This window comes from Ascaphus truei, chromosome 6, assembly GCF_040206685.1.
Source record: "Ascaphus truei isolate aAscTru1 chromosome 6, aAscTru1.hap1, whole genome shotgun sequence".
NCBI lineage: Eukaryota > Metazoa > Chordata > Amphibia > Anura > Ascaphidae > Ascaphus > Ascaphus truei.
The window spans coordinates 103,533,713-103,552,785 of record NC_134488.1 but is presented as its reverse complement, the minus strand read 5'-3'; the positions used below and the strand labels follow the sequence as shown (position 1 = coordinate 103,552,785).

Sequence of the window (19,073 nt, the reverse complement as noted above, 5' to 3'; positions counted from 1 at the left end):
TAGACTGCAAGCTTTTAGGGATAAGGGCTCCTTTTTCCTAATGTTACTTTTATGTCTCAAGCGCTTATTACCATTATATCTTATATTATTATGTCACGTGTATACTGCTGTGAAGCTCTATTTACATAGATGGCGCTATATAAAGATATACATATGTAACAGTGTTTCCCCCATCCGGTGGGAGATGTGGCCATTACGAATCGTGTGGTGCATGATACCTGCTGGTAACAGGAGGGCTGAGTCGTCCGCCGGTGGTAGTGGGGACACAGGACTAGGCTTCTGGGGTTCATACCCTACATAACTCTTTAGCAGTGCAGCGCCTCCATCTGCCGTAGGCTCCAGGAAACTGAAGGTGATCTCCCACGGTAGAACTATTACCTCTCCCCCCCAGTAAGGTCACACACCAGGCAGGAGGTATATGCAAACAGGAACGGTTTATTGTCTTCTGTACAACATAGTCAACGGGTTCTGCCCAAATGCAGTAGCACAGCTAACACTGAAGGATGGTCCCTGGGCCATCACTACAGGCCAAGGGCACCCACAGCCGTCCTAGCTCTTCCCTGCCTCCCTAGCAGAGGCATGGTCCACACTCACTCTCCCCCCGGAGTGAAGAGGACTAGAGAAGGTTCAATAATCAGCCTCTCTAATGTATGACCTGCCTTCCTCAAGTGGGGAAAGGCACTCTAAATTTGGGCGGTGCCTGCCCTGAAGTACAGCCAGGAGGAGGGCAACAGGTTCGGCTCATGATTGGTCCTGACGAAGCGGATGACGCAAAACGCGTAGAGTCGTTACCTGAAGCCTACAGCCACACTCCTTACCTGCTCAGATGTCCAGGAAATTCTCCCACATCCATTTGTGAGATACAACGTGAAGCGGAAGTGATGCGACGGACGAGGGTCCCGGGCAGAGGAGGGGGTGAGAGCCTAGCAAGCTTCACACATTTTAAATGCTGAAATTTTATTGTTATATTGGATATATATTGGATATCCCTATCTGAAGGAAGATCTCCTATCTGAAGGAAGATCTCCTGAGAGGCCACATCTGTACCACAGAGTCTGAAAGGCTTATGTTTATTGGGAAGAATGTGAGTTCAATACCCAAAGACCCCTCCAATTCACTTATATTGAATTGGTTTAAACGTTATTACACTATATTTCCATTTTGTTAATTTTCACATATTATCCACGTGATTTTGCGCTCCCCACTGTTCATCCACATGGTCATGCACAGGCCTGATGTAAACGCCACCCGCAGTCACTCAAGTGCAGCTCCTCATTGGGGGAAAACCCCATATCAACGACTGGCAACCTGATTGTACCAGGGATTACTGCCAGCCCAAAGGGGAAAGTTTAGTAGCCATCAGGTAACCTGGCTATACATACACTTACATGGGGTTTCATGTGAAACCATATAACTAAACAGTTATTACTAAAGCTCAATTAATCCAGTCAGTTACTACCGAATAGGAACTGACCACAAACAAATGCTCAAAAAACTGTGTTTTATTTTGTAATGAGTATGATCATTTTACATGAAAAAGGTTACATTTTAAGAAATCAATTTTACAAAATAGAATAGTATAAAGAATACCTTGCAGGGGTGCGCAAACTTTCCCCCCTGCATGCTGCCCCCCCCCTGCTCGCGCCACCCCACCCCCCCTTGCTTTGGCTCCAGCATCCAGTGACACAGCGGGTCATGTGATGTCACGTTGCCATGGACACGTGACCCCCCCCTGTTGCTATGATAATGTATCGCTGGAAGCCAAGGTAAGGCTGAGGCTCCAGTACCTCCGCTGCACGCGCGTCCGCGAGACTGGCGGCGCGTGCAGCCGATTCCCCGGTCTGCAGTGAGCTGCAGGAAGAGACCGGGGGGGGGGGGGGGGGCGTGGCGGGGGAGTGACGGGGGCACGGCCATGACGTCACCCGGCAGGTTCGCCCTCATTGGCTGTACTGCTGGGGAGCGTGGCTTAGCGCTCCGTTGCGAGTCCTGCTCTCAATTCTATTGAGAGCAGGAGCAACTCTCGCCACAGCGCTGCGGCCCCTCCTCGCAGCGGGCCCGGCACAATTGAGGGGAGGGCTCTCGTCCCTGCAGCATCCGCCACAGCGGGGTTAGATTTCAAATGAAAATGGAAGACGAAAGTAAATGGACATGTTGAGGAAGGATTGGTTTTGATCAATTCTTTGGTCCAAATAAGTGAGTTTTGTTGAATTCATAATGAAAAACTGATTAAAGGATTTGATAAAAGTGTAAGTGTTAGCGTGTAAAGGAGACTTTAACATCACAGCAGAACAATTGTACCAATTGTAGATTCTATGATATCTAGTTGAACGCTTTATTTGATGTACCCTTTGTGCTTCAAGTGCATAAGTCTGAAACTAAAATAATTACACATTTCAGCTTGCTGACAGATGAAGCCAATCCATGCATTCATATTGAGATCTGATGAATGAAAGTGAAAGACAGATTCACAACTTGACTTATATAATCAGTTTGGTATAATACACAAGGTACAATAAGTCAATGTGAATGGCATAGAAAAACGTATCCAGCATTCCAAGTTATCATCTCCACTAAAAAAAATAAGTCCAGGTGTGTGGATATTGTAGCCTTTTTCGTTGTCCATACTATTGTTCTCCAAAAGTTACTGATTGTCCACAAGTTCAAATTTAGCACAATCATCTTTCTCCCCATCCATAATGCCAAAGCTCACAAAACCGGCCTCCCTGGACAATGCTGTTACTCTGGCAGCAAAGCTCCTTATCTGTTCCTTTTGGAGATCCACCATGAACCTAGAGGGATTAGCAACAAAATCCTGTATTATTTGCAATTGTAAAAAAATAAATAAATGAAATACTGTAGGAACCTCTACGAGAACACACCATCATTAACCGTTTAAGCGCCGACTGTGTTTGTACCCCTGAGTGTGCTGAAGACATTTCAACATTTTTGGTGCTAGCAATGTTAAAACCACAATATCAATAACATCCGTAATACAAACCTACCCAAATCATGTATGCTTTTATTTCTTTCCCAGTAGAACCTGTAGAATATAAACTTGCTTATCGTTTAATGGGGAGCTTTCTCACATACTAAGGAAATTGCAGTTCAACAGCTAAAACCATGCATTTAAAAAATAAATAAATAAAATTGTCGGGAATGGCAACTTGCATGAATAACCCATTCAATGTCATAATTACACATTCGATATATTATTATGCTCCCCACCTACATGAACACACGATCTTTATATAGGGTGGGGCTTCGCAAACTCTCACCTGAAGATCTACCTATTTATTTAAACACCCGATTCTAAAATATCCCCTTTAATTTAGCTGATAAAACCAGGGTTTCACTTACTTTTGCACAGACTCTTAATTACTCATTATTTGTTTAATTCATACATCATTTTGTTTAAAAAAAAAAAAAAAAAAAAAAAATACATGGAATTTGTTAATCTTAATATATAAAATTGAAATTTGTGAGGTTGGTGCTTGATGTGGTGAATCTGATTGGTCCTAAGCCTCTGGCCAATCAGATTGGTGGCTCTATGACATCACCCAACTGCCACTCTCTTATTCTCCTCACCCGCATATCACCTTCCCCCTCGGCCTCACCCAACGGACGCCGGACTGACTCTCTGACTCTCTGACTCTCTGACTCTCTGACTCTCTGACTCTCTGACTCTCTGACTCTCTGACTCTCTGACTCTCTCCTCTTCACCCAGCTCACCTCCCCCCAGGGAATCCACCAGGCTCACCCGAGCCCCGGCCAGCAGCAGCATGCGGGTAGTGTCGCCGCCGACACAGCTCCGCGCGGGGTGTGGGGGAACCGCCGCCGCCTCTCCCCCACCACACCGTTTCTCAGCAGCGCCTCACCTCCCCACCCACAGCCGACACAGCTCCGCGCGTGGGAGGGGGAACCACCGCCGACGACGACACCCGCCTCTCCCCCACCACCCCCCACCCTCTCTCAGCAGCGCCTCACCTCCTCCCCATTCGCTGCCGACACAGATGCGCGCGGGGGGGAGGGGGAAGGACAACACCACTGCAGCCACCTCTGAGCCCACCACCACCACCCCCCCACCCTCCCTCTCAGCAGCGCCTCACCTGTCCACTCGCCGCTGACACTAGCGCGCCACCGCCAGTCAGCAGGGGGGGGGGGAGTCAGGAGGGGAGAGAGGGAGTCAGGAGAGAGGGGGGGGAGAGGGAGTCCAGAAAAGGGGGTTGGGGAGGGAGTCAGGAGAGAAGGGGGGGGAAGCCCACACATAAATACATACTGACTGACACACACTGACTGACTGACACACACTAACTGACTGACACACACTGACTGACTGACACACACACACACACACACTGACTGACACACACAATGACTGAGACACACACACTCACTGACTGACACACACACTCACTGACTGACTGACACACACACTCACTGACTGACTGACACACACACTCACTGACTGACTGACACACACACTCACTGACTGACACACACACTCACTGACTGACACACACACTCACTGACTGACACACACACTCACTGACTGACACACACACTCACTGACTGACACACACACTGACTGACACACACACTGACTGACACACACACTGACTGACACACACACTGACTGACACACACACTGACTGACACACACACTGACTGACACACACACTGACTGACACACACACACACTGACTGACACACACACTGACTGACTGACACACACACTGACTGACTGACACACACACTGACTGACTGACACACACACTGACTGACTGACACACACACTGACTGACTGACACACACACTGACTGACTGACACACACACTGACTGACTGACACACACACTGACTGACTGACACACACACTGACTGACTGACACACACTTCCCCCCCTCAGTCAGCTCAGCTGCCAAACACACGGGGGGCACGGAGCTGTGAACAGGGGGGGGGGGGGAATGGAGCTGTGAACATGGGGGGAGGGGGGCGCAGCTCTGAACAGCTGTGAAGAGGAGGGGGGAGGGAGTTGAGAGGGAGGATGGGGGAGCCAGAACATTACATCACGGGCAACGCCGGGTATATCAGCTAGTACTATATAAACCCTATTGGATATTTAAGAAAAGGTTGGTTTTGATTCAAGAAGGTTATCATGGAAAAACGATGGTATTTCCGTAATAATCATTGGTGTCACAAACCTTTTCTCATCACTGTAGATCGCTTTCTGTGTTCCACAGGAGAGAAGAATACAATCTCCAATAAAAAATGAGCAGGAAGTTAATGACGTAGCTACAACATCATTGGGCCCCTCGAGTGCCAGACCCCATGATTTAGTAGCTTTGTCTAAAGGGCACCCAGAAGGTTTTAAAAGGGGACCATCCTCATTGCAAGTCCATGTGAAGATAACTACAGAACATCGCAGGACCTGGAGAACCACCCCAATGTCAGTGGCACTTCCCACAGTTGCTGCCATAAATAGAGATTTGTAACCCACAGGAAAAACAAACAGACACCAGGGAATTCCCTGACTCAATAGGTAAATGCTGTTGTACCCCCTTTAAGTTTCAAAAGGAGGCACTCCTCTGTAACCTTTCAATATTTTGTGAGTCTCTGCTAAAGAGCTGGACTTCCGATAACATAACTGTTGTGTTATGCAGCACCACAGCATGACTTTTAGGTCAGTAACTGCACAAAGCATTCCAAATGTGTGCAACATTTAGGGATGGAAAAGGTCAAATAGAAGATTGATTTGTAAGGTACTTACTTTGCGAGTTCCACAACTAGGGTCGCTTTTCTGGCCGAGACCAGCGTCAAATCTGGCTTCAGATAATGTACCATACTGGAAGAAAAAGCAAACATCAATCTGCAATCTGAGTAACATTGCATATTATGCCAGTCTGACAGTCACAAAAAAGTTCCCTGCACTTAAACGATGAGAAACAATGGTTCCATTTTACTGGTAATTCTGAAATGTGATTTTTTTCCTAGCGCCATGTTACCCTGACAAAGCATCTACCCCAACCTTCAGCAACGGAGCTATGTAACACTAAACCGAATAAGGAAACACACTCATTAAAACAGATTTTAAGACAGCAAGTCAGTTTCACTTGTATGATGTACAGCAGCGTTTCCCAAATGGTGGGTCGCGACCCGGCACCGGGCCACGTCACCAAAATTGCCGGGTCGCAGCGAGGCTGGCCGCGCGGTGTCTCCCGCCCCCCCTGCTCAATTTTTAAAAAATGGCGGTGATTCCCCCCGCGGTCCCGCGCGCTTGCGCAGGGCCCGCTCCCTTCCTCCCCCCCCCGCTCCCAACGTGGGACGTAGGAGGAAGTACCAGCTCCTCTGCGGGCCGCACGTTACGTGGGACGGAGGGGGAAGTACAAGCTCCTTATGCAGCCCGCTCCCCCCCGCGGCCTGCTTCCCGAGCTCACCTCCCGTGGCACCCCCTCCCGAGCCCACCTCCCGTGCCCCCAAGCCCACCTCCCGTCCCGGGCAGCAGGGGATATCGGGGGCAGCAGGGGAAAGCGTCCGGCGGCAAGGTAAGTCACCCCACCCAGTCACTGCCTCCCACCCAAGTGCCCCTGGCCCCTACCAACCACCCACCCAAGTGCCCCTGGCTCCCAAATGTGCCCCTGGCTCCCTCCCACCCACCCACGTGCCCCTGGCTCCCTCCCACCCACCCACGTGCCCCTGGCTCCCTCCCTCCCACCCACCCACGTGCCCCTGGCTCCCTCCCTCCCACCCACCCACGTGCCCCTGGCTCCCTAACCCTCCATCCCACCCACGTGCCCCTGGCTCCCTCCCTCCCTCCCACCCACCCACGTGCCCCTGGCTCCCTCCCTCCCACCCACCCACGTGCCCCTGGCTCCCTCCTTCCCACCCACCCACGTGCCCCTGGCTCCCTCCCTCCCACGTGCCCCTGGCTCCCTCCCTCCCACCCACCCACGTGCCCCTGGCTCCCTCCCTCCCTCCCACCCACGTGCCCCATGCTCCCTCCCTCCCACCCACCCACGTGCCCCTGGCTCCCTCCCACCCACCCACGTGCCCCTGGCTCCCTCCCTCCCACGTGCCCCTGGCTCCCTCCCACCCACCCACGTGCCCCTGGCTCCCAACGTGCCCCTGGCTCCCTCCCTCCCACCCACCCACGTGCCCCTGGCTCCCTCCCTCCCACCCACCCACGTGCCCCTGGCTCCCTCCCACCCACCCACGTGCCCCTGGCTCCCTCCCACCCACCCACCCACGTGCCCCTGGCTCCCTCCCTCCCTCCCACCCACGTGCCCCTGGCTCCCTCCCTCCCACCCACGTGCCCCTGGCTCCCTCCCTCCCTCCCACCCACCCACGTGCCCCTGGCTCCCTCCCTCCCACCCACCCACGTGCCCCTGGCTCCCTCCCTCCCACCCACGTGCCCCTGGCTCCCTCCCACCCACCCACGTGCCCCTGGCAAAACCCACGTGCCCCTGGCTCCCTAACTCCCACCCACCCAAGTGCCCCTGGCCCCCTCCCTCCCTCCCTCCCACCCACCCAAGTGCCCCTGGCCCCCTCCCTCCCTCCCACCCACCCAAGTGCCCCTGGCCCCCTCCCTAAAAATGCCCCAGGCCCCCTCCCACCCAACCCACTCACCCAAGTGCCCCTGGCCCCCTCCCACCCACTCACACAAGTGCCCCATGCCCCCTCCCTCCCACCCACCCAACCACCCAAGTGCCCCTGTCCCCCACGCACCCAAAGTGCCCCTGGCCCCCTCCCTCCCAGTGCCCCAGGCCCCCTCCCACCCACTCACCCAAGTGCCCCTGGCCCCCTCCCTCCCACCCACCTAAATGCCCGTGGCCCCCTCCCACCCACGTGCCCCTGACCCCCTCCCACCCACCCAAATGCCCCTGACCCCTCCCTCCCAGAGCCCCTGGCCCCCTCCGTCCCACGCACCCACCCACCCAAGTGCCCCTGGGCCCCTCCCTCCCTCCCACCCAAGTGCCCCTGGCCCCCTCCCTCCCACCCAAGTGCCCCTGGCCCCCTCCCTCCCACCCAAGTGCCCCTGGCCCCCTCCCACCCAAGTGCCCCTGGCCCCCTCCCTCCCTCCCAAACCCAAGTGCCCCTGGCCCCCTCCCTCCCAAACCCAAGTGCCCCTGGCCCCCTCCCACCCACCCAAACCCAAGTGCCCCTGGCCCCCTCCCACCCACCCAAACCCAAGTGCCCCTGGCCCCCTCCCTCCCACCCAAGTGCCCCTGGCCCCCTCCCTCCCACCCAAGTGCCCCTGGCCCCCTCCCACCCAAGTGCCCCTGGCCCCCTCCCTCCCACCCAAGTGCCCCTGGCCCCCTCCCTCCCACCCAAGTGCCCCTGGCCCCCTCTCCAGTCACTCACATCCGTCATTGCCTGTAATTCACTGTTTGTGTCTGTGTGCGTATAGGGGAGAGCGAGTGTGTGTGTGTGTATCAGAGGCTGTGTGTATGTATCAGTGTGTGTGTCAGTGGCTGCGTGTGTCAGTGGCTGCGTGTCTGTCAGTGGCTGCGTGTCTGTCAGTGGCTGCGTGTGTGTGTGTGTATCAGTGGCTGTGTGTGTGTGTATCAGTGGCTGTGTGTGTGTGTGTGTGTATCAGTGGCTGTGTGTGTGTCTGTGCAGGCCCTATAGGCGATAAAAATTTTAGTGGGTCACGAAGGAGAAGTTCAAAAATAACCGGGTCACGGAAAAAAAAGTTTGGGAAACCCTGATGTACAGTATTGAAAACTGGCATACAATGCAGCAGACAGTGAATATTTGGTGTTATTTGTTACCTGCAGGAGAAATAGATAAGATTGAAGAGATTGAGGTATTTGTTCTTATGATGCAGCTCAGATATGCAGTTGAGTGGCAAGAAATGCACCTTCACATCATTCAGGGGAATGAAATCTGAAAAACAAAAACAAATTGTGAACAATGAACAAACTAATCTACGTTAGGACATCAAGTTGCTTCGCACATCGCAATATGTCCAAAATTTTTCTCTCGGAACACGCACAAAAAAAAAATCGACAAAAAAAAACCTCACCATCTTCCTCCACTTGGCTCTGACTTTCCTTCTTGGTACTTTCAGCCTCTTCATCTTCTTTGTCCTTTTCTTCCTCCTCGTCTCCTTCTACCTCCAATATCTCACAAAGCCTCACTGCTTCTGACTCGGTCTTGGATATTGTGGGAGGAGAGTAGCTCTTCCCAGTGACCAACTCATGGAACAAGGCTGTGATGTTGTATTCAGAGACATCTTGAGCGGTCTGAGAGCAGAAAGGAAAATGTGATTTATTATCCAAGTTTATAGTAGTTGGCTTGTCTTTTCAACCGATGAGCACGTAAACAAAGACTTAAACAAAGATGCCAAAACAATTATAATTACACAATACATTCCTGCCATTTTTTTTATTTTACTTAATATTCCATTCTCAGTTTAACATTTTTCAAACTTAGCGTATCTATTCTACATTTTTTAAATCTTTAAGAAAAAATATTAATCTTATCTTGTAGATTTGGTTATCTATGCATTTAATAATGAATAAGTAAACCCATCATAGCGAAAGTGCAGTAGAATGAAAAATATCGGTCAGAAAAATACTGTGCTAGGTCAAGGGTGGCCAACTTTATCTTGAAAACCTGGCCAGTTGGTGGCCCTTGAGGACTGGAGTTGACCACCCCTGGTCTACTGTAGGTGGAGCAACTTCAAAATGTATCATATCAGAAGCTCCCAAATGTTACAGATCTTGTAGCATGGTAATCATGTGATCGGTAGTTTAGTGATCACCAATTTGTGACCTGCCTTATGAATGGAAGAGGAAGACTTTACAGCTCCCTAGAAACAAGCAAACAAGTAATGATATAGTCTGCCGGCCCTTGTGAGCTCCAGTAGAGGTCATAAGGGCATTCTAAGGCTGCATCCATAGTGCATGAGACGGCGCGAGCGACGAAAAAAAACACTAGGAAGCCAATGTTCTTGTGTATAGTGCGCACTCGCGAGCGTGTGCACAAGCGCGACGGGGTGACCGGTTCTTCGCGCGACAACCTTGATTGAATTTGCTGTGCGACCCGATACGCCTCACTGTTGCCTCTGCCTGCCGGACAGAAATTTCTCCTGCTTGAGGTAAGCGTGGCGCCGCGCCAATGCGCACGCTTCCTCTATGGCCGAGGCCTAAGGGAGAGTTTTGCAGTTAACATCCATTCAGTCAGTTTTAAGAGTTGTCACAGCTTTGGAGGTTTGGGGTCATGTTCTTTTTTCCCCAGAAACACAGATGACAATACTGTACCTTCACATGAATACCGTTTGCTGTTTTTAGCAAGCTCTCCTCTTCACTTTCAATTCCAAAGGCCATGAAAGGGCCAGTAGCGATGTCTCCCCAGTAACCTCTGGCAGGCACCTTCTCACCTTTCTAGGACCAACAAGCATTACAAAAACATTTAAAGCAGCAAGTAGTAATTAGACACTTTAACTAGTTAAAAATAATTAATTACAGAATTAATATTTACAGAAAAGTAATTATTTAATATTTGCACTAACAACAACAAAATGTCTACAACAAAAGACTGGGGTGCCCAATGCTACATCCAATTGACAAAACATATAAAGTAATAAGTATAAAGTTTAAATAATTCAATAATAATAATAATATTTACAGTGGTTATTTAGTTAAACCCTTTGGCCAAAGCGTCATAAGCCTGCATACCACGTCAAGGTATAACCAAAATTAATGCAGGTCCTGCCCTACACTGTGAACCCGTCCCTTTACCTCTGTATAATGGGAAAGAGCCATAGTAGATTCTGTTCTTTGCAGCAAAGTGAAAAGACCTGCATTAATTTTGGTTATACCTTGACGTGGTATGCAGGCTTATGACGCTTTGGCCAAAGTGTTTAACTAAATAACGAAGTAAATATTATTATTACAGTATTGAAGTATTTAAACTTTATACGTTTTGTCAATTGGATGTAGCATTGGGCACCCCTGTCTTTTGTTGTATACATTTGCCACGCCCAGTAGCACTCTTTTTGACATAAATATATATTCGTGATGTGGTGGGTGTAGGAGTTTGAGCTAGCTGGGAATGTGTGTTAAACAACCAAATGTCCCCTCAAAAAGTATTCCATGACAGTCTGTTTATTTTGTTCATTACATATGTACAGATGTAGCCAACGTTATTGTATCTGTTTACGCAGGGGTGCTCAACTCCAGTCCTCAAGCCTCCCCGACAGGTCAGGTTTTCAGGATATCCCTGCTTCAGCACAGGTGGCTCAATGAGTCTCTGATTGAACCACGTGTGCTGAAGCTGGGGGAGGGGGGTTCAGTTTGAGAACTAGAGTTGACCACCCCTGCGTTAACTCATGCATTACAGATGGCATGAGCTTTAATGTGTTATCATGCAATTTTATTCGATGGGGCTGCGAGTTGCAAAATAGAGCAATTTAGTGCATTACCATACAATAAGGAGTAGCAATAAAATAATAATAATAATAATAGTTATTACTGGTATGTCTTAGAAATTGTGCTTAAGTATGCCCTTGTAAATTCATTGAAGAGCCCTGCTAATCAAGGATATGTTTCAAATGACTGGAAGGTAATTCAGTCTCTGAAAAGATCGAGAGATTCTACCAAATGGTATTTGATAAGAAAGTAGATTAGACATTTATGAATACAAGAGGTACCTTGAGTAAATATGTGCTATATTAAAATTAACAGATTGCTCTTTAAATAGCAACACACTATCAATAGCTTCATGCCACTTTATGGAGCAGTAATTTTCAACTTAGGTTCCTCTTCCCCTTGCACTCTTCCTCCTTCTCTCTTCCCCATTTGCACGCTTCCCCCTTCTCTCTTCTTCCCTTGCGCGCACACACACACCTTTGTGGTCCGTAGCTCCCTCCTCCTGTCAGCCGGAAGTTGAACACAACTTCTAGCTCTGACAGGAGCAGAGAGAGAAAGGGTCGCAGTGACCGGGCGGCTGCTGAGCTAGGAAGCCGCCGGCAGGGCAGCAGACAGATTTCCCGGGCCCAGGACTAGAGTTACGTCCGCCCCCCCCCCCCCACCCCGGCGGTATTGCGCCCCCCCCCCCATTTCACACCTTATGAGTCGCCTCTATTTCCCACCCTCTTCCTATCTATTTCTCCCCCTCCGGCTCACTCCGTCTTACTCAATCACCTCCCCTCCCGCCTTGCATGTACCTCTCCCCTGCATCTCATTCTTACTCATTTTTACTCCCTCTTTTCCTCACACTCCCTCACCCCCTCTCTCCCCATCCCGCCACTAAATACATATAAACCCACTCCCCCTCAATATATTTAGAAAAAAAACCCACTTGCCCAATACAATTTAAAAAGCCCCAGACTCAAATACATTTTAAAAAGCCCCCCACTCCCCCAATATATTTTAAAAAGCCCACCTTTTAAAAAGCCTCCCACTAGCCTAATACATTTTAAAAAGCCCCCCACTCCCAATACACCTTAAAAAGACCCCCCCAATACTTTTTAAAGACCCCCCACACCCCCAATACATAAAAACAAAACTCCCATCCCCCAAATACATATTAAAAAGACTCCCCCACTCTCCAATACATATAAACAAGACCCCCCACCCTATAATACATATATATTTTAAAACACTTACCTTGTGGATGGTCTGCGGGGGGCCCGTTCGTCCGGCACTGCAAGTTGGGCCCGACCTCTGGCCAGGCCTGGCTGCCGATCCTCTCGCGGCTGGGCCCAGGCTCTCACTCACTGTAGGTCTCTATCACTGTCCCACGCCGAGCTAGCGTGCGTCGGGTCTCCCTGCATGTCATTGCGCGCTAAGCCTACATCCGGCGCGCTGACGTCACAAAGGCCCATCGCCGTGGGACAGTGATAGAGGCCAGCGTCTGAGAGAGAGCCGGGGCCCGACCGGGAGAGGACTGGCAGCTGGGCCTGGCCAGAGGTCGGTCCCAAGTTGCAGTGCCAGATGAACGGGCTCCCCGCAGACCATCCACAAGGTAAGTCTGTTTAAAAAAATATATGTATTGGGGGAGTGGGGGTGTTCTTTATATGGCCGGGCCCCCACCGCCACCAGGCCCGGGACACCTCTACCTTCTGTCAGAGGCCCTAGGTTACTGCTGCGTGGGTTGTCGCCGTGCCTCCAGGCCAGGAACAGCTGGGAAAGTTGTCCCAGCTATCTCCCTTGAATGGTTCTCATGGAACCCCTGGGGGATATCTGGGGGGGATAGCTTGGACAACTCTCCCAGCTCTCCCGGGCCTGGCAGCGCGGCGACACCTCATGCAGCAGTGGCCCTGCGGTACCCTAGCTCAGTAGCAACCACCCGGTCCCTGCGATTCTTCTTCTTCCTGCTCCTATCGGCGCCGGAAGTCGCGTTCAACTTCCAGCTAACAGGAGAGAACTGTGGGCCGTAAAGGTGTGTGTGTGTGTGTGTGTGTGTGTGTGTGTGTGTGTGTGTGTGTGTGTGTGTGAGTGTCTGCACGCGCTTGTGCAGAGTGCAAGGGGAAAAGAGAGAAGGGGGAAAAATGCAAGGGGGGAAGAGCGGGATGGGCTGGGGGAGGGGTAAGTGTTGGAGTTCCCCAGAATTTCACAATCTAATTATAGGGTTCCTTAAAGCTGCAGTTCAAGCTGCTGTTTAACAAAATATATATATTTTTTCCCCCATTCAATATGTGCATCAATACAATCTGCACACTGACAAGTGATTAGCTAAGCTGCAGATCGATCCGTTCTCCTGTAATTGACTAATCAATCGCTTGCTCCGGATTATTTAATTCAGCATTTTGGGCAATGTAGTCCTGAAATATGATTGACTGGGCAGTTACTAGCTACAATTGGTGCACTGCTAGAGAGAGGGCGGAGCTCAAGAGCCAGAGCCTATCAGAAGGGGGAGGGGGCTGTCACTTTGAAAATGCTTCCTACATTAGAAACATTAAAAAATGTCTTTAAAACATTTTTTTTAAATGCTACAAGTATTTTCTCATAGTATAGAACTGATTTATTAAAAAAAAACAAAACAAAAAAAACAAAACAAAAAACAAACAAAAAACAAAAACAAACCACACGTAGGATATTGCCTGAACGGCTGCTTAAACCAAAAAATAGGTTGAAAATGTGCGCAAACTGGGGGGTGCGCGTTTACAAAGGCCCCGCACTGAGAATGCGAGGCCTCTGTAAAATTACTTACCAGGCTCTGGTAACGCGTCTCTATCACAACGCGGCATCAAATGACGCCCTTTGTCATGGAGACGTGACGCCAAATTACGCAGCGGGTCACATGACCCAGCAGCATCATTTGACGCATCAATAGACGCGAGGGCGGTCGCGACTGAGGGAGCTGGTTGGGGGGCGCAGGCGCGGGGAGTTTGCGCACCGCTGCTAGAGTTTCAGCAGATTGGTAGCTGAGAACAATAGTTGCAACATAAACATGTACCACTACAACTGGTATTTCTGGCATGTGGTTTATCCGCACGGTGATAGCTTTTAGATATTACTTTTCTAATTAAGGGGAGGAATAGAAGAGGCTGGTGATTGGTTTGTCAGTGCTCTGGAAGCAACAAGCTTTATTTTATTTAAAAAAAAAAAAAAACCCATTAAGAGCACAGGTGGTTGGTTTAAGGGATCCCTTCTGTGTATTCCCTTACCATCTGCTTAAGAGATTTAGACATTTATATGAAGTCCTTCTGCCCAATTAGTAGGCATACATTTGCATAAAGAACATCTTGTTACTGAAGCTCTGGGAAAGTGCTTCTGGAATTGGAACATATACAGTATGTCCAAAGTGCTGGAACAAGCCACATTATTTTGCATCGAATTTTTATTATGCCTGGTACTTAAACTCAGTTTTGGGCAGCAGAGTCATTGATTCACTGATTGTGTCATTCACCTACAGTAGCCTGAATATGAAGCACATATTTTTAGGTGGAGAAAGAGAGCCAATTTTTTTTTTTTTTGCTTTCAAATTTGTATTTTTAGATGAATAACATTAGTTGCTTTGAATCAAAACGTGACAGACAGATAGATACACTCTAATTACTTGCTTCCCTATGCCTCAGGTACTTTCAAAGTTCTAACAGCCATACCCATCCTGTAGAAGTATAGATTTGTTGTAGGTTAGGATACCTCTTAAATAGTCAATACAATAGTTCTTTATCAATGAAATAGTAATATACAGATCTTCCAAAACCTCAAAGATCACTTAAGCGAATGTTTAAAGTAGTGTATCCGACATCAAACTTGCTGGGCCTGAAATAATAACATCTCCTTTTTTAATATCATCTGCATTACGTGTGGAGTTGTTTAATTTAGGGGAAATGTTATCTGATGTTCTGTCTTGTCTTAACCATGGTCCATTTGGGTGGGGGATAAAGCAGGAAATAGCCATATTGGGAGAAGGAGTGGCTCAGTGAGTAAAGACACTGGCACCGAGTTTGAAGCAGGGGAACCTGATTCAATTCCAGGTGTCGGCTCCTTGTGACCTTGGGCAAGTCACTTTATCTCCCTGTGCCTCAGACACCAAACACATAGATTGTAAGATCCACAGTGCAGGGACCTGTGCCTGCAAAATGTCTCTGAAAAGCGCTACGTAAAACTAGTAGCGCTATACAAGAACATGCTATTATTATTATATACTACAAATACTCACATGTCTCATAATCAGACCAGATGCAAGACATTTGTTGGGAACATCATAGATTCCTTCACGTATCTCAAATGCTACCCCTTTTTCTCTCCAGCGGGAATATTCTCGGTTGTTAATCACGCCAGCCTAAAAAAAGAAGGATAAAGAGAATGCAGTATGCCATGTCAGAAATAATTCAAAACGAAGAGCTCACAAATCACACAATCTGCTGTTAAGACTCGAGTTAATATCCCAGAACATGATAGGTATCACCTTTCCATCACACTACCTCCCGGGCTTCGTTAAAGATGTAGCCAACGTTGTTGCACTCACTGACTCCACACTCACATTTAACGTGGGACTTGACACAGCACTTTTGAAACAAATGTTGACGAGCTGTCGGGTGTCATTTAACATGTTGTTTTTTTACAACTGACGTGTTAATGGGTGTAATATCGTTGGCTACATATACTCAATTGGAGTGACACACACTCCTTAGTAAAATATTATACATTTTAGGAACCTCGAGTCCATTTTCCTCAGGTTCTTAAAAATATTTTGCAATGTTTTACTTGAGAAGTTTGCTGACAGAATAAATCAGTAAATGCTGACTGTTTATTAGAGTGACCGTCTCTCCAAATGAGAAATACAAATAATTTTTGTCATCAAAAACTATGCCTTGAAGCCATCTTTCCTAAGATAGAAAAATGTTAGCTCCATTTATTTGTTTATGGCTGAACCAATTCCCAGCAAGAGAAAGGCATCTTCATAGCATGTGACAAGGGCCCACATGTACATAACAGTAAACAAGGCCATTTATTGGTGTCACATGGAAGGATGAAGGAACATGAAACCATGCAACCCTGTAAAGAAAAAGCATGATTTGATTGTTGGAATCGATAACTTTAAATGTTGGCCTATGTAACTGCTTCCACCTGTGTAATGAATATGGCAGAAATGATTACGTTTTTTAATCAGTCTGGCCCACGAGAGGTTACTGTTGGTTACAAATCGTCTCAAAATTACAAGAATTGTTGTTATGGCCTGTCAAACTACATAAGGCCTGTGTTTTATAGGTTCTTTAGGACTGACGGCATCCAGAGATAAGGGCATCTGTTTAAACAGGACCCTTTTAAATATACCTTGAAATGCATTCTTAAGGGTATCTGCAAATACCAGAGTGCGTGGCTACGAAGGTATTCCAGAAAGAGTACATTTAATAAATATGAAGATATCCTGGGTCTGACAGCAATATACAAGAACAACGAATAGATATTTGTAACCATTACGATTGTAAGAATCAAATTATACATAAAAAAAACCCAGGAGTTTCGATGTATAATTTTTTACTTTCCTCCTGAAAAAAATAGAAGTCTTATGGTCATATTTGATATGCCGGCATGTATGCTAAGTACACAGATGCAACAGTGATGATGGCGTGTATCTAAGTATTCTAAAAACAAAGTTATGAAATATTTTATATATTGAGGCAAACTTTAAAGTGCAAAGACGTGTTTTGTCTTTGAAGTCGTAAAACTGTCATTAGCTGATTAATGAAAGGGGTGGGTTGAAAACACAGAAAGGTGGGCTTCTGTTTTCAATGGAAGGCTTTTGGTATAAAAACTTGCATGTGTCAATAGAAAAAGTAGATTTCAACTACGGAAGTATCCATGATGGAGCATGTGAAATTTCAATTTCCACTCAAGAACCTTTGGGAAAAGATCTGATCAATGTTAGATGATAATATAAGTTAGATTCTTTGTATGTCTTTTATTTTGATGCACCGATCTGCGTTTATTATAACAGTATGTTCTTGTAATAATCCTTTTCTGTAACTTAAGCACTGTATTTTTGTATATTAAAGCTGAACTTTAATAAGTAATACTTTGGGCTCTGATTGAACTGTTGCACGCTTTGTAGTGATTCAATTACATTTTTCAGACACATTTTGCTACAACAGATTGTGTTACGTACATAGTTTTTCTTAATAAACAAGGACCGGAAACGCTGCAAATAATTTATTTGATATTTCTTTGGTGGTGGCAGCAGCGGATAAATATATATTGTAACGGATTAAGGGTAAATATTAACTAATAAAACACAGAGAGAGAGAGGAGAGAGAAGAGATAGAAGAGAGAGAAGAGAGAGAGACACAACTCAACCCCGTTATAGCGCAATACGCGGATCCGCTTAAAACGCGGTGTGAGCGTGGCGCCCGTTTTTTTAAAAGCAAAATTTAAAAAAAAACTCCCCTGCACATCACATCCCATCCCCCCTGCCCATCACATCCCCCCCCCTCCCTGCACATCACCCCCCCTGCACATCCCCCCTTCCTGCACATCACATCCCATGTAGGTAAGTGCTGCGTGGGGGGGGGGAGGGGGTGCTGCTGCTGCGATGCCAGGTTCAGGGAGAGCTACCCCAGCTCTCCCCCTCCAGCAGACGTGGAACTCGTGATTGCGGCTGCCATTTTTTTTGCACAATCCCGGTTATAATGCGGTCGTATCGGGTGGACCCCAAGGCCGCGTTATAATGGGGTTCAGCTGTATCTATTGAAAAAGGGGTCATTTCGTTTAACCCTTTGGCCAAAGCATTATAAGCCTGCGAGCCACTTCAAGGCATGACCAGAAATCGCAAGCTTATAATGCTTTGGCCAAAGGGTTAAACTAAATTACCCTTTTTTCCAAGAGATATAGATATATATAGATATATATAGATAGAGAGATATGAACAAAAAACAATCAGAAGCGCAAGCTCCATAGCATGTAACTGTTTAAACAAAAGAGTACATGATGACCATCATTCCCTGACGAAGTTGCCTTTGTGTGACGTCATCGCGTAGGGTTGGTGACGTCATCGCGCTGTGGGTGTGTCTACACTGAGTCCTGGGCGTCCCTGCGATCTTACTAGCTGCATTTTCAAGTGCTGGCAACTATCTTATGCAGGAGCAGAGGACGTGGAGGCACTGATTGACTCAGTCTCCTGGCGCCGACTTGTGACAGGAGTTGGTGGTGGCTACAAGCTGTGCAGATATACCTTGCCTACCTAGTATCCTCTCACCCCTGCAGATGACTACACAGAGACTTCTCTCCCACATGGTTGCTTTTTTTTAATCCTGTAAGTGCATTTCCTTTGGGCTGCAGTTTTTTAATAAATGTATTCTTTTGTTTAAACAGTTACATGCTATGGAGATTGCGCTTCTGTTTGTTTTTTGTTCTTAGATTCATAGTGGTTGGCTATACCACTTTTATCTGAAGCTGCAAAGACGCTCCCTGGATCATCAATTGGGACCTTTATCTCTCTGGATTTTTCAAGTGGAACATTTATTTTGGACTTTGTTTTTTTCACTATCACTTTATGGTTTGAAGTTATATGTAGTTAATAGTGTGTTGATTTTTATTGATTCATATAATTTATTATCATTATTCTATATATATTCACTATTATCCACCTGAGCGCTACTTAATTTTGTGTTGGTCAGAT

At 47.6% G+C, this 19,073-nt stretch overlaps 1 protein-coding gene across 2 annotated transcripts in view; it reads right to left on the bottom strand.

Moving 5' to 3' along the window:
- Positions 1 to 1,487: 1,487 nt before the first annotated feature.
- Positions 1,488 to 19,073, bottom strand: part of DNAAF3 (dynein axonemal assembly factor 3) — a 44,181-nt gene continuing 26,595 nt past the window's right edge. For both annotated transcript variants that reach the window (XM_075605452.1, XM_075605453.1), the window contains 6 exons: positions 15,615 to 15,737; positions 10,262 to 10,384; positions 9,022 to 9,241; positions 8,768 to 8,882; positions 5,767 to 5,841; positions 1,488 to 2,789 (listed from right to left, as the gene is read on the bottom strand). In XM_075605452.1, coding sequence (XP_075461567.1) covers positions 2,642 to 2,789; positions 5,767 to 5,841; positions 8,768 to 8,882; positions 9,022 to 9,241; positions 10,262 to 10,384; positions 15,615 to 15,737 — 804 coding nt within the window. In that variant the 3' untranslated portion in view covers positions 1,488 to 2,641. The remainder of the gene's footprint in view (positions 2,790 to 5,766; positions 5,842 to 8,767; positions 8,883 to 9,021; positions 9,242 to 10,261; positions 10,385 to 15,614; positions 15,738 to 19,073) is intronic.